Raw genomic sequence first — 23,976 nt, forward strand, 5'->3', positions numbered from 1 at the left:
GCACAGATGTTAGCCCAGGACCAACCCTCCTCAGCGAAAAAAAAAAAGAGGAGGATTGGCATCGGATGCTAGCTCACGGCTAGTCTTCCTCATAAAAAAAAAAAGGAAAGTTCAGAATCATTTTATTAAAAATTGGTACCATCATGGACACAATAATTTATATATCTCTAATAATCTATAATCTACAGATTATTTTATATAAAATACATAGATTATATGATATATAATCTATTATGATGATGATGACAAAAAATATAGAGTGATTGTTATATTTCTACACTATGCTCACAAGAGGTTAATCCTTTTGCCTTCTAGATCATATTGCTGCTGTTCACAACGAAGGTAGTATGGAAACCTACACTGCATTTTACCAATAGCAGTGCTTTTGGAGGGTGCAGTCCTAGCCCAGGGATACCTGTATCGATAGTAAGAAACCAGCATTCTCTCTCTGACTTCTCCTTCAATCTTCTGGTCGATGACCAACAGCATAACTCCATACAAGTATAGCGCTTCACACTAAGAGAAAAAGATAACAGCCAAATTCACAGTGTTCACATTTTGATGGAGTGAAACTGAAAATGGTTAAAAAGATCACTTTGCTCCCATTCCTCCCAAAAGCTTTATATTACAAGGAGAATGCAAGGTTTCCCCAAAGGGCTCTCACTGTCTGTAGAGAATGGGCTTTGAAAAGTTTATGTGAAATAAATTTTAATGCACAGTGTTTATCTTTGAGTTGGCCTATTTTTGGTATTTTGCTTAGGATACCAAAATGGAATCCCAACATTATGAATACCTCTTCATCATAAAGTCATTCACTTATTTAACAAACATTTCTTAAGTTATCACCATGTACTAGGTACCAGGCTAGATGTCTGGGATGCAAAAGATAAAGAAGACAGAATTCTTACACTGAGGAAGCTCATAACATCCACCTAATCTTTAGTTACTTGTAACTCTGTTCAAAGTCTACTATGTTGTAAATTCAGATACAGACCTGCCAGCTAGAAGATAATTATCAGCTCAATTTGCTTCTCTTTCAAGAAGGGTACTCTGTATGTAGCCAGCCCTGGTGGCCTAGTGGTTTAAGATTCTCTCACCGCCACAGCCTGGGTTCGTTTCCTGGTCAGAGAATCATACCACCCATCTGTCAGTTGTCATAGTGTGGTGGCTGCGAGTTTCTGTGATACTGAAAGCTATGCCACTGATATTTCAAATACCAGCAGGGTTACCCATGGTGGAGAGGTTTCAGTGGAGCTTCCAGACTAAGACAGAGTAGGAAGAAGGGCCTGGCCACCCACTTCTGAAAAAACTGGCCATGAAAACCCTATAAATAGCAGCGGAGCATTATCTGATATAGTGCCAGAAGGTGAGAGGACGGTGCAAAAAGACTGAGCAGGGTTCCGCTCTTCTGTACACAGGGTCGCGAGAAGTCGGAATCGACTCTATAGCACCACCACCAACAAATCCTGTATGTATTTGTGACTTACAGGAAAAAAAGTGTTGCTAAGCTTGACCTTTTAGACTTTCTATTTTAAATGGTCACTATTACTTACTAGAAGTTGTTTTCCATCTTCATTCAGAAGCACAGTTTCTAAGGTGTGCTGAATATAAACACCTTCATTGAGATCATCTAGATATCTAGAAATAAAACCCCAGAGCAAGTTATTCACTGACAATGAAAATTTTAACATCTTTGAAGAAAGAAAGTAAAGATTTTTAAAAGATAAGGCAAGATAGCAGACATTCTGGCCTTCAAATAGTTTGTGGCCCTTCATGCTCTTAAGAATAGTCTTGTGAACTGGAATTCATAGTGATTAGGGCCACAGGTTGATACTTATGGTTACGCCAAGTGAACGGAATATTCCTTAGTCCTGACTTATGAACTGCAAATATCTTATCAGTGATGGCATAAGAACACGGGATAGTTAGTTTAAAAGCTAATGAGTAATGAATTCTTAACGGCTGGAAGGAAGAGAATATTGTATGGTTAGGGATAAGAAGGAAGGCTATGGTTACCAATGCTACAAAAATAAGTTCCTTTTTTTTCACTTCTCATATAAAATATACTAGAATATGACCATAAACTACAGGACTGAAAGCCATATGACTTAGTATAAACCAAGAGTATTATAATACTTCACAAGAGCAGGAAGTTGATAACACTCTAAAATACTTAAGATGACTAGTGCCACAGGAAAGAAAAGACAATTAAGCATGGTATAAGCTAGCAAATTTTGTAGTAACTCAGAAAGATGTACATGTTCTAATATGTTCCTTTTCCCTCTCCACTATTCACTATCAGAATAAGCTACTACTAAATTAATCAATACCTGTTTAAGTCTACAATATATTTATGCACACTTTGAAATGCTAAATAAAATCTGGTCACAATTTCTATGTTGTTTTCACGAAATTCTTCATCTAAATCCTGTAGCTCTGGCTTAGCTTCCAGTTTGCTTTCCCATAACTCTGGACCCTAAGAAGAAAAACACATTTATGTGAAACATCAACAAAAGCATACTTGGTAACAATTTTTAAATAGTCTTTTCAAAATTTGTTCTTATGCCTTAAAAGGGATATCAAAACTTGAAAGCAGAGCAACAGAAAGTAATGAAGATAACAGAAGCCTAGATATAAAATTCCTTTGAAAGAAATGAATTTGACTTGTAACCATCATTAGCACGCTTTTAAGTCTGGGGTACTTCAATGTGAAATACATTATACCAAAGTTACCTTTTTTAATTTGATTATATTGTGTTAGGGCTTCCACATAATATGTTCATATTATTTTCAAGTTAGTTAGCTGACATTAAATTCAGTTTAAAAGCTTTTGTCTTTAACTCTCCATAATTATTAAACCACTCAGAGTCTCATGGTTCCCAGAGAAAGCATGCTTTTGTAGAAAAGACAGTGGTAAAAATGCTATAGAGGAAGATTACCTTAAAATAGCTGAAATCAAATATGATATCTCCATATTTCTGTTGATCAGCTCGGTCTTTTAACCTGAATACAGCAGGAATAAACTCAGAGAGCCTTAAAAGCTCAGCAATGATGGCATTGCCGCAGGAAACAATCCTTAGGATTGCTTGGCCACAGAGGTTGTTCTCAGCTAGAAAGTCCAACATCATGAGGATGACCAATTACTCCGTGCCTGCTGGGGGGAACGTTTAACTGGCTTCAGAGCTGGGATCTGTAAATCATTACATGAAACCAGGTCTGCTGGTAGATTGGCTGCTCCATTAAAACACCTGTATCCAAAAAACAAAAAAAGGAAAATCTCCATTTCTTAAGGAAGCATGTGAAACACATATATAATTTTTTGTCTCCCAAACTCACTATTAAAAAAAAAATTATAACAAATAATGAATTCTGATATGGGGGAGAGCATTTATTCTCCACTCTTCATGTGGAACTTTGCTAAATGAACACTTTTGTCCTCTTTCTCAACCCTTTATTTACTTCTCCTGATGAGAAAAGACCCGATGTAGCTGATTTTTGAGCTTAGGAGACGGAATCATTGGGTGTGTGTGGTTCCAATGTGCCCTAAATTGGGCACTGATTATTAAGTTTTCTGTACAGGAATTGTGTCATTTGTTTTACCTTTGGGAAAAGATAACTATGTCCTAAAATCCACTAAAATTGGGTGAGGGAACAACCTCTAAAAATGTTTTTCTCATATGTCAAGTAAAGGAGGTCCTTGTTATCAAGGCTAATACATGTCTGACAAATGCTACAGAGTGACTCTGAAGTAAGGACAAACATTTCATAGGAAGCAGCAGAAAAGTTTTAATTAGGAATGTATCTTGAAATAATATACTTAAAACTTATGAAAGTACGTTTTATACTTAACAAAATTTAAAGTAAAATGCAACCACTATGTACTAATTCAATGGACACACCAAGAATGAGTCAAAGTTGATTTCATCAAATTGTGATTTTGATAATAGAGTATCTTATACTTCATAGTGAACTTTCATAGCATGATTTTTAAAAAGCTAATTTTTGCAAAAAAATTTTAAGGCATCATTCATTTCCCCAAAGGATGGGGAAGGTCTCTCCCAATTCTTTTTCAAATCATTATCTTCTGAAGTGTTAATTGTCATCATCTTTCTTGCATTTCTCTCCTCTAATTGTAATTTAGCTAGGTCATCATGTGTCAACTTCATGGAAGCCTAAATTATTTTTCAGCTTCATGAAGGCCTGTCTTTCCCAACATCTGCACTTTTACTTTGCATTGATATTGTGCTCTATCACCATCATATTAATAATTAGGAAGACTGACTAACAAAAACAAGAATTGGACCTAATAGACACTTTTGGACATGAATATCTGAACGAGGACCAATCTCACAAAGGGTCAGCTCATTAAAATTTTCATGTCAATGTCAACTTTTACTTTCATATGTGATCTTCTAGCTGCAGGAACTCAAATAATGAACAACGAAATAATGAGGACTTCACTGTACATAAAAGAAAGCAGCAAGACTTTTAACAGGAGAGGGCTTCCTTTGCGGCCACAGCAAAACATTCCTCAATGTCTGTCACCTATTTTTAAAGTTCACTCCCATTATGAGCTACCTACTATAGTTATCTATTACCTGGAAGCTTTGTGTAATCCTTCAGGGTTTTCGTTCTTTCCTTTTGGAAGTCTCCATCATTGATTCAATATTTAGAACGTCTTAATTTACTGGGATGTGACAGCAGCAACTGTTGCCTCAACAATCATTCCCACCCTCCTCCTTTCTTACTATAGAGGACCCAACAGTCAGATCCTTACTTTCCCACCTCCCCTGAAGCTAGCTTAGACACGTGACTCAGTTTTGACCAATGAGATATAAGAGGAAGTCTATGGTGGGGCTTCTAGGAAACATTTTTTTCTTCCTGCTATAAGGAGAGAGGTATGTGAGGAGAAATTTCTCTCTCTTTGCCCTGGCTATCCCCTTCTTCTAGCCTTTAAATGAGGCCCAAAGAATATGTGATGCCTGAAGCTGCAGTAGCCCCCGGGAGACCATAAGGTGATAAGGCTAAGAGAGAAAAGGTCAAGAACCTGCAGATTGTGGTATGGTGGAAAGAGAGAAAGAATCTAAATTCTCGTTGATGTTACTGATCTGCTGATTCAACTGTGGGACGACCCACCTCTGTAATCCTTGTTAAATGAACTGTTTGTATGGTTTACCCATTGTTAATTGGGTTTTGGATACTTTGCAGGTGAAAGCATCCAAATGATACAGATTCATTCATTCAACAAATATCTACCCAATGCCTACTATGTGCCAAGTGCTGTTTTAGGACCTGAGGATATGAGAGTGAACAAAACTAAAGTTTCTGCTCTCATGAAGCCTACACACTTTTCAGAGTGGGAAAGAGATAATAAATATATTATATATCAGGCTGTGATAATTGCTGTGAAGAAAAAGCAGGAAAAAGGGATGGAGTGTGTGCTATTTTACATAGAGTAGTTTGTGCAAGCCTTGCTGTTAAGATATTTGAGCAGGGACCAGAAGGAAGTGAGGGAGAAAGCAGTAAGGGTATCTGAGTGTGGTCAGTAGCCTCTAAGACGGTCCCCAATGACTGCCACCTCCTTATTCACGCCCTGTGTAGGCCCCTTCCCTAAGTGTGACTTACTGACTCCCTTCTAAAGAACAGAATACGGCAAATGTGAAAGATATCACCTCTGAGATTAGATTGCAAAAAGACTGACTTCTGGCTTGGCCACCCTCTCTAGCTTGTTTGTCGTGGGGGAAGCAAGTTGTCACATTGTGAGAGAGCCATGGAGGAGCCCATGTGATAAGGGATGGAGAAGCTTGCCAACAACCACTGGAGTAAGCTTGAAAATGGATCCCCAAAACCTCAGTTGAGATTTCAGATAAGAGAACAGCTCCTGTTCACAGCTTGACTGCAACCTCTCAAGAGACCCTGAGCCAAAGGCACCTAGCTAAGCTATACCCCTGATTTCTAACCACAGAAACTATAAGATAATAGATGTTTATTAAGCCACTAGGTTTTGGGGTAGTTTGTTATTTTACAATAGATAATGATCTTGGAGAAAGGCATTCCAGGCAGAGGTTACAAGTAAGTGCAAAGGCCGACATGTGCCAGATGCACTTAAGGAATAGCAAAGAGGCTGATATGGCTGCTGTAGAGTGAGCAAGGGATAGAAGCAGAGATCAGGGAAGGTGGATGGGGTTGGGTCTGATTGTGACTGAGAAGCCACTACAGTTGTCTAGAACTCTCTCTCATGAGGGTATCCTATAAGACACATTAAGGCATAAAATATTAACAATTCTTTTTAGTTTTCTCTGTGATGCTTGCTTGTTAAGCCACATTGATCTCTAACAGGCTAAATTTCAGATAATTTCATACCATTTTTTTTGCACTAATATGGTCTGGCTTGGAAAATGAGAGAGGAAAAGGGGAAAAATAATAAACAATGGGCAAAAGAGTCACCTACTGAGGTCCTCTGAAGAATACTAAACCAACCCAGGTCTCAGCGGGATGAAACCCTAGACTCAATTGAGAGGAGGGTAAGGTATGATTAACAGGTCTAACTGCTACCAGATTTTGGACACCAGTATAGGACAGACAATGAGGCCATGGAGAAAACAGCTCAAAGCAAAGCAACATTACCTGCTTTCTTTCCCAACAAACAGATGGACAGATGTACTCAGCATCTGCATACACACGGTCAGGGAAGCTTAGACCTGAGATAATGACATTAGTCAAGACTTTGGTGTATCCATCTCTTAGTTTAATCCTTAAATCCTTACTCCAGAGTTACATTGTAGGCAACTTCCAAAATATTATCTGACTAGAGTATTTGGTAAACAGCCCCACTGTTGGCTGAAAAACTGGCCCTAAAGAACAAAATCTAAGAACCATCATTAGAGATGCCTAATCATGTTGCAGCCCTCTCAGAGGTAGGTGGCTTCATAGAAGGTGTTAAGACTTAGCTGAGCTTTAAAAAAATCACTCTAAAATGAGGTGCAAATAAACACTGTAGAAGAAGCTATATTAAATCTTCCTCTTAGAGGTTCTCTTGGTGCTAGGGACGAAGAAAATTCATAAAGACCAATTTTCTCAGTATAGACTGTATCACTATTTGGCATAAAATGAAGCCAGAGACCAAACTCAATTTCCTAATTTTCTTTTACAAGGTACCCAGAAAGGTGGTCATAACTTTATTTTCAAGAATTTGGTAAGGAATTGTAGTTTTCAGTTTGGAAAGTAATCCTGGACAAAGGACAATATGCTTTCAAGAATGAAGCACCCGGCAGTGGCTTAGTGGTTAAGTGCGCGTGCTCCGCTACTGGTGGCCGGGGGTTGGGATCCCAGGCGCGCACGGACGCACGGCTTCCCTGGCCATGCTGAGGCCGCATCCCACATACAGCAACTAGAAGGATGTGCAACTATGACATACAACTATCTACTGGGGCTTTGGGGATAAAAAGGAGGAGGATTGGCAATAAATGTTAGCTCAGAGCCAGTCTTCCTCAGCAAAAAGTGGAGGATTAGCATGGATGTTAGCTCAGGGCTGATCTTCCTCACAAAAAAGAAAAAAAAGAAAAAAAAGAATGCAGCACGGGATCATCACACCAATTACCCAATGAGTACAGAACCAAATTCTGAAGGAAATAAGTTGTCCTAGGACAAAGCACTGTTTACCCTACTCAGAGGTCAAAAGAAGATAGGTCTATTTTTATCCTTTCATAAAACCTCAGTTCCATAAAGAAGGAAGCACTGGCCTCCACAAATCCATTATCAGGAACAAAATATGATGATTGTTGATCAAGATAAAAGTGACCAACATATCTTTTCCAGAAAAGTTCTGAAATGAGTCTGATCACTATCAGCTGATTCATGAGGAAAAACAGAAGAAAAACCGGAAAGTGTCCTTGTTGGGGGCAGAGGCAGTAAAACCGCTCTCTCCCACCCCCTCACCCCCGTTACCTACATTGGAGGGAGCTCCCTGCACTTGGAATCAGGAGACCCTATTCCATTATGGCCTCTGTGAGGTGTGTTTTTTTTCTTTTTACTGTGAGACCATAGTGAAATCTGGACCCTCGGAACGTTTTTTCGAAATGCAAAGGACTTTGGCACCAGCATGTCACAGGTGGGGGAATTAAGGTGCAGAGAGGAGCAATGACTTGCCTAAACTCACAGCCCATGGCAGAACTAGAATTCAAACCCAGGTCCCTCACACTGTAAAAGCGCTCACTAACCACTCCGATTTCTCGCGAGTAAAGAGAGGAATAACGACGTCCACACAGCATTGCTTCCGAAAACTTGGAAGGCTCAGATGCGGGTCAAGCAGCTGAACATCACTTCCTAAAGCGCCACAGCGGCGTGGAAAATTATTTCCATCTAAGTGGAGATGAAGAGGCTGGGCTGCAGCCCCAGCCCCAGGAAGCCCCTCAGTCCTCCACGCCAGGCTCCCCCATCCAGACCCCACTCCACGCGCAGATGCCCGCGGGACCAGCGCGGCCCAGCCCCGGGACGGGGGAGGGGAGGGGGGCCGTGAAAGGAGGGGGCACGCGCGCCCCGCCCGGACTCACCTGTCACCCGGGCCGCGCCAGGGCGCACGCGCGGGGCCGGCGATCGTGCGCGGAGTCAGCGCCGGAGTCCCCGACCCTTCCCTCTCCGCTGGGGTCTTCTACCTCCAGCCCCGGATCGCAAGCCGGCCAGAACCCGGCTTCCGCCCCTGGCTCCCGGGGCCATCACATGACCACAGGGGAGGAGAGCAGAGCGGGGTGTCATGTGACCACTCGCGGGCAACGGCTGATGACGTCGGAGCCCGCGCTCGCAGTTTCAGCGACGGGGCAGGGAGTTAAGGAAGGAGTGGGGGTCCGGGTGTGGGGAGTCGGGGTGCAGCCAGACGGAGCTAGGTCGGGCAGCCAGGTAAGGCAGAGGCGGGGGCTGGCGATGGGGAGGGCGGCGGGAGGTGTCGCCTCCCTCTCGGGCGCTCCGCGGGTGCCTTGACCTGGGGTCTGTCGACCTGGGTTATGGTCCTGGTTCTTTTCACGCCAGAGCAGTGAGGCTGGGACAGTTCACCTCCCTCTCCGAGACGCCATCTGCCCATCCTTCAGCCCTAAACGTGTGGGGAAAAGATGACGAATTCTTGATCCAAATAAATCTGGTTTGGACTGTCTTTAAAAGCAGGGCCTTGGGCGTGTCGTTTAAATAAACTCTCTGGGCCTCCGTTTCCTTTTCTCGTATGTAAATGGCTGTGAGGATTAGCGACAATGAGAATGAAGCCCGGGGGCACCGGTTTATGGCACACCGTGGGAGATCTGGAAATGGTGGTTGCTGTTATTGTTGTGACTCTGGCCAGATCTTGACTGATCGTCTATTTTGTGTCAGGAGCTGTTTCAAATGCTGTAGAATATGTCCGAGTTCTAGTTTAAGTTGCTCCCAGGGTGAAGGAGTGGCAGACATGTGAGCAAAGAGTTGTGATGAGTTTTATTGAGTTTTTTAATAGAAGTGTGTGCGTGAGAGAGAAGGAGAGAGAGAGGGAGAGAGGAATAGTGGCAGCATAAGGGAGGGAACAAGCAATTGCTTATATAGATAAGGGAAGGCTTCATCAAGAAACATGTGTTCCTGCATCTTGAAAAAGGAGCTACAGCTCTGGCTGAACTTGTACGGACTCCCATGCCCACCAAGGAGGTGGGCATAGTGCCTATAAATTGGTTGCTCTGTGCCTACCACTGTGCTGTACAGACAGAGAAGAGGAGGGAACAGTAGAGAAGAAATGGTATTAGCCAATAATGGGTCCTGCCTGCAGAGAATCTTATAGACCTGCTATGGTCTGAATGTGTGTGCGCCTCCAATTCAGATGTTGAATCCTAATGCCAGTGTGATGGTATTAGGAGGCGGGGCCTTTGGGAGGTGCTTAGGTCATGAGGGTTGAGCTCTTGGGAATGGGATTAGTGCTTTTATGAAAGAGGCTGCAGAGAGCTCCCTTGATCCTTCTACCAAGTGAAGGCAAAGAGCAGAAGGCATGGGCTGTGAACCCATGCCTTGATCTTGGACTTATAGCCTTTAGATCTGTGAGAAACAGATTTCTGTTGTTTAAAAGCCACCCAGACTGTGGTATTTTATTACTGCAGCCTGGATGGCATAAGGCAAGGCCTGTTTACGGGAGGCAAAATAACATGCTAGGGAAAAACTGGGGAAATGCATAACCTTGTTTTAAACTTTGTTGGAGACCATAGGTACAGGGAACAAAAAGATCATTGATTGCCACCTGGGAAGGCTCCAAGAGGAGGCTGATTTAAACCAGAGTTTCTCAACTACTGCACTATTGATATTTCGGACCACATAATTCTTTGTTGTGAGGGCTGTCCTGTGACTTATGTACTTAGCTGTACTTTGTGGGAGAAATAGGGAAAAGTGTGTCTACTCCATCTTTGTGCCCCATCCATTCTCTTTGCTTCTTATCTGAATCGTTTCCGTTGATATACTCACAGAAGGCAGTGACCGTGTGTTCCCTAGCTCTCTGCAAGTATAAAGTTTCATTGGAGTAATGTGAATTATGAATTCAGATAATAAGGATAGCTACCATGTGGTAGACACTTTCCATTTATCCCAGATTGTATTAATCCTTGTGTACGTTGTGTCTTAGTCAGCTTGGGGAGAGACACAATCAGAGACACAAGATGAGATTTATGTGCTGGGCGTTGTTCTTAGTGTGTTGTTATCTATATTAACTCATTCAATCCTCACAGTAATCCTTGTGGTAGCCACTGGATCATCCTCCTTTTACAGAAGGGAGAAGTGAAGCGTTGAGAGGTTAGATAATTTGCCTAAAGTCTTTCAGCTACTTAAGTGGCAAAATCAGGCTTTGAACTCGGGTACTCTGGCTTCAGAGGCTGGGTGTTTAACCCCTACTCTGTATTGCCTTCATATTCTGCTCTGTAATGTAGCTAATGATGGTTCATGTTATCTTTAGGTAAAATTGATATTCCAGGAAACATATCCTGTTTATTCTGTGGCTTTGCCCCTTCTTGCTTACCCCATGGTTCATATATATGGTATACTTGGATAATTGTGTCTCTAGAACCGTGCTGACTAGTGCAGTAGCCACTAGGCACATGTGGCTATTCAGATTTAAATTGGTTAAAATTAAATAAAATTTAAAACTCAGTTCCTCAGTCATGATAACCACGTGTCTAGTGCCCTAGACAATTTAGACTTAAACTGGAATCAAGACTGACTAGAAAACTGAATACTTGAACCATATGATTTGATTCTTGCAGGATTGTGTTTTTTTGAGTAACAGTTGGTGCTGTAACAGGTAAGCCCCAAAACCTAAACGGCTTTGCACAATTGAAGTTTTTATTTCTTTCATGCGTGGAGCCTGATTGGCGGGCAGTTTTCCGCCAAGCAGTGATATAGGAACTAGGGATTCTCCATCTTCAGTATAGAGCATCTAAGGTCACTGTGCTTGCCTGTTCAAGCTATCAAATGGGAAAGAGTGTGGAGAAAGTTTATATAGACTGGGCCTGGAAATGGCTCATATTTCATTGCCTTGAATTCAGTCATATGGCCATAGCTAACTGCAAGGAAGGCTGCAAACTGTGGTCTAGCTGTATAACCAGATTGAAGAGGAAATGGGTTTGGTGGGCACCGAGCTGGTATCTACCCCAAGTGTCCTGTCTTTAGCTTACCCTGAGGAATAACCTAAGAAACAGTCCTAGGAAGCTCACTGTTGCATTTATTGTAAGGATATTATTGAGAATATTTTTCAGTATGAGTTTTATTGTCTTATATATGATGGTCCACACTGCCTTGATTGCCATGGAAAGCCTTATTTTTCCCAAGTTCCTGATGTACTTTTTCTTTATGGGGAAAGAGGATTCTGTAGCTTTCACTTTTTGCTTTGATTGTCAGGAAGCTCATAGCCAAATTTGTATTACACATGTAGTAAAAATTTTCTTCTTTACCTGTTTTCCCCTTTAGTTTGTTTTCCATCCTGATTTTCATGCATTTATATTATATATTTCCCATCTTACTGCATATATTTGTATTTATATTGTGTTAACTGTCTCAGCTTGTTTGGTGTAATAATGTGAGACTGTAAATAAATACTCTTTCACCAAAATGCAGATGTTCAAAAATCATCAATGGTTTCTCATTTGTATTCATAGTCATATTTTTTCTCTCTCTTTTGGTGTGGAATTTTAACATCACAGAAGGTCCCAGAAAATAACATAATGAGAACCCTGTTCTATCATCCGGATTTTAATATCTATAACATTTTGCCATGTTTGTTTCAGTTCTTGATTTTTAAGATAAATTTTTAAAAAACAGATAAAGCTAAAAGTCCCATTGACTGCCCCCCTGGACCCAACTGGACCGATTCTTTATCCTGCACTTAAGACCCTCTACGTTATGCTCCAAAACATTACTTACTGAATATTTGTTAACTGAATGATTTGAATTGAAGAAGAGTTGTATTGTGGATGTTTGTAATAGACTAAAACCTCAAAAATAGAGATCAGCATCATGGGCATCTTTTCTATGCCCTTCCCTTTGTATACCCTGTGTCTTTTTTAGAGTCTAATGATTGACATGGTAAGGCACTCAATACCTATTTGTTGAATGAATGAATGAATGAATCTAATTGAAAAGGGCCAATAGTTAAGAAACTACTGTAGTACTCCAGGTGTGAGATAAAAGTGGTGGCAATGGAGAGGATGGAAATGCCAGAGATACTAGACAGTTTCCCATGTTAGAAAGGAAGGGCAGGAGGGCAAGTCCATGCTAATTAATTGTGTACTGTGTGCTGGACCACATTGTGATATTCCTTCTCATTTTAGAGACAGTAAACCTGAGGTTCAGAGAGGTTTATGCAATCAGCCCATGGTCACTCAGTAGTAAAGTGACAGAGCCTGAATTCGTGCTCTGTCTATATGATTCTAAGAAAATACCTTCTTTCTGCTACCATACAGCTTTCCCATCCCTCTAAGCCTGTATAAATTCTCTCCACTTTTCTAGTTGGTTTCAGTGGATTGAATTTCAGGTGGTTTCTGAATTAGGCAAAGACATCTGTAGACAGCTTTCCATAAGTAGTCCAAAGGTTAAAGAATTGGTGGTTGAAGGTATAGATTAGGGAGTGTTTAATATGAAGATAAGAACTGAAACTGTTATAGTGGATCAGATATCAGAAGATAAGAGTTTATAGAGAAATTCTGCTTTTACTGAAACAGAATCGGGGATCTCACCAAGTCTGTAATCTATTAGAACCCAGAGGAATTGTCAGGAATAAATATTTTTTAGTTTTCAGAATTCAATATGTATATATGTTAGATAAATTAAAAATTACAGGTTTTCAGAATCCTCCCTTATTTAACTACGTTATTGTCACTACTTTCATTTTTTAGAAAAATGCATCATATGAGCAGTCTACCTTTTTTAACTCATTTATGTTTTAGGTTTTTAAGAACTGTGTCGTGGGGCCAGCCTGGTGGCTTGGCGGTTAAGTGCATGCGCTCTGATACTGGCGGCCCGGGTTCGGATCCCGGGCGCGCATGGACGCACCGCTTCCCTGGCCATGCTGAGGCTGCGTCCCACACACAGCAACTAGAAGGATGTGTAACTATGACATACAACTATCTACTGGGGCTTTGGGGGGAAAAAAAACAAGGAGGAGGATTGGCAATATGTGTTAGCTCAGAGCCCGTGTTCCTCAGCAAAAAGAGGAGGATTAGCACAGATGTTAGCTCAGGGCTGATCTTCCTCACAAAGAAAAAAAAAAAAAAAAGAACTGTGCTCTTGTTGAATTCCTCAGAGAATTAAGAGATCTTTTGGAATAGGGTGTTCTCCCTCCTTTAAAAAATGAAGACAGTTACCTTCCCCGTGTATTGAGTGCATCTGTGTTTGGTGGTGATGGCACAACGCTTTAGTATCCTCTCCAGGGATATAGAATGTAGGTAATAGTGTGGCACTTATGGGATATTGGGTACATTCATATGGATGTTTACAGCAGTTTTGTTTTCCTATGTAGTTATTATTCTGACTCAGATCTTATTTCATTGTGTTTGAAAACTTAGGTAATAATTTCAAGATGCCGGGGCGTTCCAGTTCCAGTTCAGGTTCAGCTGGTTTTATATCCTTCAGCGGTGTAGAATCTGCTCTCTCCTCCTTGAAAAACTTCCAATCCTGCATCAGCTCTGGAATGGACACAGCTTCTAGTGTTGCTTTGGATCTTGTGGAAACTCAAAGTAAGCAATAATTAAAACTTACTTGTTTTGTGTCTACTTTGAGGTAACCCTGTGTGGAGGCATTACTCTAGGATGTGAGATACTGCTTACCCTGTGAATATCCTTGGGCAATCATTTAGTCCCTCCGGGCATCTGTTTTCTCATCTTGTTCTACATACCACATAGTGATGTACTGAGGATGAAATGAGATAGACTCAATCATGTGTGTTCGAACAGTTATGTGCTGCTAGAAACTGCGCTAGAAATTTACACTAAAAGGTGAAGATTCCTGACCTCAAGGAGCGTACAATCAAAAGTATTGACATTTGTGAATTGTACAGTATACAAATGCATTATGATAAAGTTATTTTCCAGTAATTTAACTATATTTTGTTCATGTTTGATTACCCAGTAGACAGGCTAAGCTTAGACAGGGGTACCGGCAAAGGAAGGCCTCTACAAAAATGACAAAAGTGATCTTGACCAAAATTTTTTAATCAGAAGATCTAGAAAGATGGTATTTGGTTTCTTTGGATTAGAGTTGTTTTTGTTTTATATTACATATGGAGGCAGGGGAGAAACATGATCTTTTTGTTTTCTTTTTAATATCACTGGTTTTCAGCAATCTGATTGTGATGTGCCTCGGTGCAATTTTCTGTGTTTGTTCTGTCTGGTGTTCTTTGAGCTTTAATGTATGTGTGGGCTTATAGTTTTCATCAAATTTGGAAAAATTTCTGCTACTATTTCTTTCAAATACTTTTTCTGTCTCTTCCTTCTCTTCTTCTTCTGGGGCTCCAGTTACATGTGTGTTAGACTGCTTGATAATGTCCCATAAGTCACTGAGGCTTGGGTGATTTTTTTCCCAGACTTTTTTCTTTCTGGCTTCGGTTTGAATAGTTTCCTATTGCTCTGTCTTCAAGTTCGTTAGTCTTATCTTCTGCAGTGTCTAATCTGATGTTAAGTCTATCCAGTGAATTTTTAATCTCAGATATTGTATTTTTCAGCTCTCAAAGACAAAAAGAATTAAATGGAATCTTATTTCTATCTTCCATTTCTCTCTTTAATATACTCTTGTTTTCCTCTATATTCTTGAGTATATGGAGCATATTTATAATAGCTGTTTTAATATCTTTGCTAATTTGTCATCTCTGTCTCTTGCTGCTTCTTCACATGGACATGGTGTGTATTATGTTGTTGAGTTTTTGGATTTTGTCCCCTTTCTTTGAAGAGTGTTGACGTTTGTCTTGGCAGGCAGCTAAGTAATTTGTGGATGAGGCCCATTCCTTTTCAGGCTTGTTGTTAAGCTTTGTTAGGGCAGCTCTAGTTTAGGGCTAATTTAGCCTTGTTACAAAGTTCGGCCCTTCTGGAGTCTCCATTGATTGCTCTGAGGGTTTGGTGAGTAGTGCTGCTCTGCTGAATGGAATTTGAATGTCATCTAGTCCTGTGTGAATTCTGGCAGTTGTTCACTTTACAGCTCCCGGCAGTTGTTCCTCAGCAGCTTAGGATTCAGCATCAGACTCAAGGGGATCCCCGTGCAGAGTCCTAGAGCGCTTTCTCTGCATAGCTCCCTCCCAGTGCTCTGTCTTGCAAACCCTTGCTGCCTCAGCCTCTCTGAACTCCAGTCTTGGTCTGCTCAATCCTTCACGACTGCTGTGCTCTGCTTGGATCCTCCTTCCTTGTGCAAGGAGGAGGGCAATGCAGGACTTATCTCAGTTGTTTCCTTTTTGTAGGAATCACAGTTCTGCTCTGCCTATTGTCCCACTCTCTGAAAACAGTTGTTTCGTACTTTGTCCAGCTTTCTAGTCATTCCTGGTAGGAAGGCGAGCTCCATACCAGTTATTCCTTCACGGCCAGCAGCAGAGGTCACCTGTAATCTTGTAGTAGGTGGCCTCTAGAGGTCTTAACCCTGCTCAGCCTGATTTCTAGTATGTTTTTGGTGATAATGGATATTTTACTTTGGTAGGTAACCCTGGATAAAAGTTATAATAAAATCTTAAACAGAAGAGCTGGAACATAAACCTCCTGGGGGATTAAATCAGTTTTTTCAGGATTTGCTTTGAATGCTCTTGAATGTTCTTTTTGTTGTTGTTGTTTTATTTTTTTAAATAAGTATGTTTTGGTGCAAAATACAACATACTCTATGTAAATTAAAAAGAAATATAAACATCATTTTTTGAAAGGTTCATGCTCTAAAGCAAGGGTCAGCAAAGTTTTTCTATCAGGGATTACATAGCAAATATTTTCAGTTTTGTGGGCCATGTGGTTTCTGTCACAGCTTTGCTGTTGTGATGCAATAGCTGCCATAAACAATACATAAATGAATGGGCATAACTGTGTTCCAATAAAACTTTATTTATAAAAATAGACAGTGCTGGATTTGGCCCACAGGCCATAGTGTGCCAACCCCTGCTTTCAAGCCATATATAGCCATTAAATATTTGTTGAAAGAGAGAATTGTTTATTTTGATTATTTGGATTAATTTTGCAGCAAATAACTTGGTTTTGCATTTATCAAAGAAAACTAATTTAAGAAAAAATTTGAGCAAGTTATATGAAGAAAAAGTGAACTAAAGAACTGTGACAGAAAGTCACCGAGAGTCTAGAATAGTTATAAACTCATTTTGATACACGTGCTTCGTACTCATATACACACACACATTTTAACTAATATCAGGAGTCAGAATAACAAGGTAGTCAACAGATATTTACCCAATGACTGTTCTGTGCAGTCAATTCTAGGTTTTAAAGAGGAAACTAACAAGTATTAAGTACTTCCTCCCTTCATAGACCTTACCATCTTAATAGGAGGACTAACATTAAAATACCAGAACAGAGGGAAAACAGAAAATATGTTACAAGGCTGCAAATAATTAATATCACCACTGATCTCATCAGAAAAGTCATGTAAGCTTTCAGACTTAAAATGGTTAACACAAATTTTTCAAAATTCTAATTTTTTCTTTAAAACTGTCATTTTATCATTAGCAACAAATACTATTAGTTGTTGTTTTTTTTTTTTTTTTTTTTTTTTTTTTTTTTTTGTGAGGAGATCAGCCCTGAGCTAACATCCGCCAGTCCTCCTCTTTTTTTTGCTGAGGAAGACGGCCCTGGGCTAACATCGGTGCCCATCTTCCTCCACTTTATATGGGACGCCGCCACAGCATGGCTTACCAAGCAGTGCGTCGGTGCGCTCCCGGGATCCGAACCAGCGAACCCCGGGCCGCCGCAGCGGAGCGCACGCACCTAACCGCCTGCGCCACCAGGCCGGCCCAGTTGTTGTTTTTGAAATGACAGTCTCACCTTGTTTATTTTCGAGAAAATGTCTGCCAGATACCCAAATCTGAACAGCCATAGTTTGTCTGTTAGTCATTCTTTCCATTAAAAAGTGTGTTCCATGAAAAAAGCAGCTAGTTGAGTCTGCAACTCAAACAATTACACAAGGCTTTTCCTTGAGAAAACCATCATTCTTTGGTATGCAGCAGAAGTGTTTTATGAATGCTTACTGTTTTATCATATAATGTTAAAAGACGCACGCGTACTCAATGATTGAGATTTAATAATTTGCTTGTACTGCTTCATCAAGGACTTTCTTAAGTGAAACTGGCATCTGTTTTGCTATGAGTGTGCGCTGGAGAAGAATACAGTGACTTATGCTAGAACAGTGTGGTGCCATTGCTTTGATTCATCCTAAGGTGCCAGCAGTTTTTCCCACTTGCCTTTGCCCCATTATTACAAATGTCCAACGTACTAAAAAAGAAACTAAACAAAACCCCCAAAGAAACATTTTTCAATTATTATGAAAATAGTTTTGACTCTGTGGACCTCGTGAAAGGGTCTCGGGGACCACATGAAAACCACTGGTTATGAAACTGAATTGGAGTGTCTACGAGCAGGAGGTAGATGAAATGAGAAACTCCAGCAGGGAGAATGCCGAGGATGACTCCCACTGGAATGAGCAGCCAGAGCTCGTTAGGAGAGCAGTTTTAATGTGACACCAGACTGAGGTGTTGTCCAAGGACCTAGGGAGTAGAAAAACACCTGATATTTAAGGAATTTGGAAGGTAACTGAGCCTGTAACAGTAGATGAAAGACTTGAGGAGACAAAGCCGATAGCATTACTGTGCTCAATTACAAGAACTTAGAATCAGCCTGATACAGACTCCAGTCCCAGCTCCATCCTTAGTTCTGAAACTTGCTCAAAGCTGGGTAACTGCCTTGAACTTCTAATTCCTTATCTGTGAAGTAGGGATAAAAAATGCCCACTTCGCAAGGTTGTTGGGATTAAATAAGAAAATATACGCAAACTGCTCTCAGCATTGTTTATTCAATAGCTATCATAAATGATAGCCAGCAGTTAGTAAATTTAGGGGTCAGAGCTTAGAAGAACGGCCTGTCATGTGAAGAGGGGAACAAAGATGGATGAGTTTGGAAGTCTGTTTAGGCTTTAGGTTTGAGCCCAGCTAAATAATTCATCAAACATGTTAGCCAAAACTATAAAGATTAACCAAAGTTTCTTCCTTCAAGTTGTTTACAGTCTAGCTGAGAAATAAGAAATATATATGTTATTTGATCATTAAGTGAACATTGAGTACCTAAAAGGTCATGCTCTGCCAAGGAGTTAGGACTTTATCATTGGAGAGTTTAAAGTAGAGGAGAAGCATGGTAAAATCCAGTTATAGAGAAATAACCCTCCTGGCAATACTGAGGATGCTATGCTGTGGAGGAAGGAGATGCCTCAGGTGGCTAACGAGGAGATTATTTCAGTAGCTCAGGTGAAAAAATAAGTTCAACTAAGATATTATAGTTGAGTTGAAGAGGATTTGATTTGTATCTTTTTTTGGGGGCGGGTAACATTGGTTTATAACATATAGGTTTCAGGTGTACAACATTATAATTCAACATCTGTATATACTATAGTGCGCTCACCACCAAAAGTGTAGTTTCCATCTGTCATCAGACTAAAAAGCTTCTGCACAGCAAAGGAAACCATTAACAAAACGAAAGACAACCTACTGAATGGGAGAAGATATGTGTAAATCATGTATCCAATAGGGGTTAATATCCAAAAATATATGAAGAACTCATGCAACAGAAAAAACAAACAACCTGATTTAAAAATGGGCAGAAGATGTGAATAGACATTTTTCCAAAGAAGACATACAGAGGGCTTTGTATCTTATGTTATACCCACGTTGTAATATAGGCAGGGTAGTATATGTAGGAGAGTTGGGCTTTGCATACAGAATGGCTGGTTTCTTATTCCAGCTCCATCATTTATTACTTTTTGATCTTGGGCAAGTTCTAAACTTCTGTTTGCCTTAGATTTTTCATTAGTAAAAGATATTATTGTGGGAATTAAATGAGATACTTAGCAAAATATTTAGAGCAGTACTTGACACTTAATACGTGCTCAGTAAATGTTAGCTGTTATTACTTTAGTCATTTGGTTTGCACTTGAGTTGACTATTTTGTTGGACCACAGTCCAGCAAATGGATTGGGAGAAATTAACGTGCATAAGAGCAAGTGGGAGAGTCCTGAACTATCTTCAGAGCAGAACTATTTCTTTTTCCTCTTAGCCTTATAAAATTAGCAAACTTTTTGTTGACTTTTTGGGGTGCCCAGTTTCATCACAAACTAGAATGAGCTTTGATAAAATAGATGATAGTGATCGCTTAGGTATCATTTTCTCACTTTGCACTGCAGTTCTCTTGTTGCTATTATTAAATTATTGGTAAAGGGGATTCTTGCTCCCAAGAATTTGAGGGGTGGTGATGTGTTTTGTTTTGTTTTGTTGCGTATTCCTTTACCCAGTGGTTGTCTCATTCAACTTTCCAGCTTATCTGAAATGATTGCCTTTGCCTGCGTTAGGTTCAGCATATGGTGTCTAGGCAATTAGACTCGCTGCCACCATGTCTATTAGCTTTTCTCTAAATTTGTTGGTATTCTAATAATACCTTCTTTATTTGACCAAATTGGGAAATGAAGTTTGTTACATTAGGAGATTTTTCAGATAACTGGAGCTTATTTTTCAGATTTTTAAATTTATTATGTGCTTTTCTACTTTCTTGAGCAGAATGTGCTGACCTAATTTACCAGAATTGTTGTTAGTAACATCATCTTTAAGCAATTGAATTTTTGTAAGCCCTCTAAGTTTAATTAAGTAAATTTGAGGAATGGCCCTTCTCTAAAATGTTAATGTACCTCAGATTGTGTCCTCTCTCTCCATGCCCCTGTGCCGGGGCATGTCCGTGGATGGACTTCAGAGGTTTGGTTAATGCTTTGCAATTCTGTGGAAAATGTATATGCATTGAGGATTGAAAGTTTTTATCACATTCTTGCTAAATATTTGTGAGGAACATTTGGAAGAAAAGGATAAGGAACATTTGGAAGAAAAGGATAAAAGGATACATTTTAAATTGCATAAGGGTCTAATAGATGAGAACGGGTCTAATAAAGGCCTTGTTGGAGGCCTCTAGATTTTTCTCCACATATTGCTTTTCTTCTTATGACTCAGTGGAGCCACAAGGCAGCAAGACTTCAGTTATTATGGTCAGGCAGTTAATTGGATGTTTGCTGAACTGTGTCAGGGTATGGTGATGATGATGATGGTCATAATGATAAAGATAATCATAGCTGAACTGGTTACACACTTCAGGTGTGTGTAGGCACTGTGCTGTTTTTACATGTGGTATCTCATTTGGTCCTAACGTTTATCCTGTGGGGTAGGGACTGTTGTTATCCCCACAGTATACATGAGCAAACTGAGGCTTAGTGAAGTTAAGAACTTTCCTAAGGTCACAGAGTTAGTAAGCAGTAGAGTCGATTTGAGCATAAGCGGTCCGACTCCATAGTTTCTCCCTTAAGCATTACACTGTATTGAAAATCGGTGTGTTTAAGGCACTGGCAGCAAATAACAGTGAAATAACATTTAGCAACATTTAGCTCAGAAAATTTTAGTTATGTTGTTGAGGGTAACATTATTTTTCTTTTCTTTTTTTGAATACCAAAATGAGGTTGCTTGCTTTTTCTGGAATAGCCCATCAGCTTTTGTCCTTTTCTACTAGTGCAGTTCTCAACACCTTTTCTTGAACATCCTCACGTTCTGAAGAAGCCAGAGACTGCCCTCTCTTGGCTTTAGCCTTTTCTGTTTGTAAAAGCAGAGTTGAATCTGGTCATAGAAGGAAGAAACTGGGACCTTTTGGGGCCATTGTACCCACCCTGGTCTGTCTACGTCTGGACTTGTTGTAATGGCAGGAAAATCAGTTCCTTTTTGGTCCAGCGATGGCAGCCAGGTTTCCTCCTCCCTGCAGCCCGTTGCAGTCCTGACTGATAGAAGTAATATAGTGAATTGAGTGAATGATAGTCTGTTCCTTCAAGTGTCCAGAATTCGTATTCTGCCTGAGAATCATCACCTTTTTAAACCTGATTCCTTTTTTTCTCACCTTAGTCTCCACCTAGGCAAGAAACAGAGTTTTCACTTTGTGACAGTTACTTCAGAGTTAATGAAGAATAAAGAACAGCCATCAGAGTTAAAAATTACATGGCGTGGAAGTTTGTGGTTCTCATGAATAACTGAACTTTCAAATTTGCACATGTTAAGCATTAGTTGAGTGAAAAGTTCCAAATCTGGGTGCTTTTGGAGGTAATATTCTAATTTTACTCTTGGTGTAAGGCATTCCTAAATCTAAAAATTTGATGAATATGGAGAAAAATAAAAAGAAAATTGTCGTCACTCATAACCTTATCACCTGTCACCTTATTTTATGAAAAAAGAGTAACCATTTTACTTAAATCTGTTATATTAAAGTTGTTTTGAAAACTGCTTAATGATTTGATATGCCAGCACACACCGACCTCTCATTCTCAAGACTTATTTTCTTAGGAAGATCTACATTCTGGATTTTCATTATGTTGTAATATATTTCTCCATCTAGAGAACTGCTTCTTGTAGCCAGAGGAGTAGTTAATTGGGAAGGTTTCTTTTTGGCCTTGCCCCTGTACTTTATTCCATTATTATGTTGTTGAATAAAAGCAGTAATTTGAAGTAGGTGATTATAGTGGTGGTGGTGGTCACAATGACGATAAAAATAACAGTAACCATGAGAAGCCAAAGTTTATATTTCTTATAGCTTTTATAACTGGAGCCAATTATAAAAGCAAAATATTATTATAACTTAAATAAATGAAAACTATTGAAAATACATGCTTAATTACAGTATCTGTAGTGCTAAAAGTATAAAGACATTGGTTATGGAATATCAAAAATCCAGCTCTTTAGAAAAACTCAGTTATTTTGCCAATATCTTCATGTTTTCCAGGTGTAAGGAAAAACTGCACTATTTCTACTCTACTACTCAGAACACTTCTGACACTTCTAGCCGCCAAACATATGGGTGTTTTTCCCACACCAAGCAATTCTCCAATTCTCTGCAGACACCAGCTGGGTGTTCTACAGTTTAATTCAATTCTGATACCATCTACCTGGAGTTAGTGTCAGATCTCACAAGTTATGGGCTCAGTCCTACAAGACTGCCTCCCTACCCCCTTCAGATGCTAATCTCAAGTCAGGTTGTCACCTGTGCTCTGACCTACTGGCTATAACTTGGAGGTTCCCACAACCCCCTCCTCTGGTTTGATAATTTCGCTAGAGCAGCTCACAGAACTCAGAGAAACGTTTTACTTAGTAGATCACTGGTTTATTAGAAAGGGATACAACTCAGGAACAGCCAGATGGAAGAGATGCATAGGGCAAGGTATGGGGAAAGGAGTGCAGAGCTTCCATGCCCTCTCCAGGCATGCCACCCTCCTAGCACCTCCACATATTCACCAACCTAGAAGCTCTCTGAACCTGTACTTTAGAGATTTTTATGGAGGCTTTATTACATAGGCATGATCAATTAAATCGTAGCCCACTGGTTATTGACTCAACCTGCAGCCCCTCTCCCCTCCCTGGACGTCTTGGGATGGGCCTGAAAGTTCCAACCCTCTGTAGGGGAGGAAGACATACCCTCTACCCTCTCTGGGTCCTTCTGACTGGGGTACAAATTAAATGGACATGAGGCAGAATAAAATCAGAAAATCAAACAAAGCTTTATAACATGTATACATGGGAGAGACCCAGGAAAAACTGGGTAACTCTCCAAAATGGCAGAGGTTTTCATCTTAAATAGCATCTTCAGGTAAAGACAAAGGAGGATGTTGGTGGTAGGGGGAGTCAGCTATGGAAGACTACCAGAAAAGCACAGTAAACAAGAGTAAGGTTATTATGCAGATTTAAGTCCTCACCTTCTGCCTTCTGCAGTGAGAAGAGTTTCTAGAGATAAGGTCAGTGAGAAGAGTTTCTAGAGATAAGGTCATTCCCACTTCTTCCTAGTACAGAGGGAGATACCTTTACAAATGGAGATTTCCCTTACAAATGTAAATGTCTCTTACAAGGGGTAACTTCTTTTCAGAGCTTCTCCCATGTCTGCAGTTTTTAAAAGTAACCAGCCCAAAGTATTCCTCATGCCAAAGAGACACATTTTGGCGTGGCCAATTTTGATCCCCCCCACACCTCTAATCACATGGTTGGTTCCCCTGGCAACCATCCCCCATCTTGAGGCTCTCCAGGAGTCCCTATCCACCAGTCATCTCTTTAGCATACAAAAAGACATTTGTCATTTTGATGATTCCAAGAGTTTTAGGGGCAGAGACCAAATATATATTTCTTTTTATGTCACACCAGGGCTGTGTGTGTTTGTTCATTGTGGTAGCATATTTGTAGGCTCTGTAGTTAAC

At 40.2% G+C, this 23,976-nt stretch overlaps 2 protein-coding genes across 4 annotated transcripts in view; one reads left to right on the forward strand and one right to left on the reverse strand.

Annotated features, from left to right (window-relative positions):
- The window catches only part of WASHC5 (WASH complex subunit 5), a 64,285-nt gene extending 55,597 nt beyond the window's left edge, over positions 1–8,688 (reverse strand). For 2 of the 3 annotated variants that reach the window (XM_058564926.1, XM_058564924.1), the window contains exons 1-5: positions 8,553–8,688; positions 2,940–3,248; positions 2,331–2,476; positions 1,554–1,638; positions 416–516 (exon numbers count right to left, since the gene is read on the reverse strand). In XM_058564926.1, coding sequence (XP_058420909.1) covers positions 416–516; positions 1,554–1,638; positions 2,331–2,476; positions 2,940–3,128 — 521 coding nt within the window. In that variant the 5' untranslated portion in view covers positions 3,129–3,248; positions 8,553–8,688. Of the gene's footprint in view, positions 1–415; positions 517–1,553; positions 1,639–2,330; positions 2,477–2,939; positions 3,249–6,627; positions 6,702–8,552 lie in introns of all 3 variants that reach the window. The other variant, XM_058564925.1, reaches the window with a different exon arrangement.
- A 128-nt stretch (positions 8,689–8,816) lies between these two features.
- The window catches only part of NSMCE2 (NSE2 (MMS21) homolog, SMC5-SMC6 complex SUMO ligase), a 228,433-nt gene continuing 213,273 nt past the window's right edge, over positions 8,817–23,976 (forward strand). Inside the window, exons 1-2 of the mRNA XM_058564928.1 lie at positions 8,817–8,895; positions 14,049–14,219. Of these exons, the coding sequence (XP_058420911.1) occupies positions 14,063–14,219 (157 nt within the window). The 5' untranslated portion in view covers positions 8,817–8,895; positions 14,049–14,062. The remainder of the gene's footprint in view (positions 8,896–14,048; positions 14,220–23,976) is intronic.

This window comes from Diceros bicornis, chromosome 21 (genome assembly GCF_020826845.1).
Source record: "Diceros bicornis minor isolate mBicDic1 chromosome 21, mDicBic1.mat.cur, whole genome shotgun sequence".
Classification (NCBI taxonomy): domain Eukaryota; kingdom Metazoa; phylum Chordata; class Mammalia; order Perissodactyla; family Rhinocerotidae; genus Diceros; species Diceros bicornis.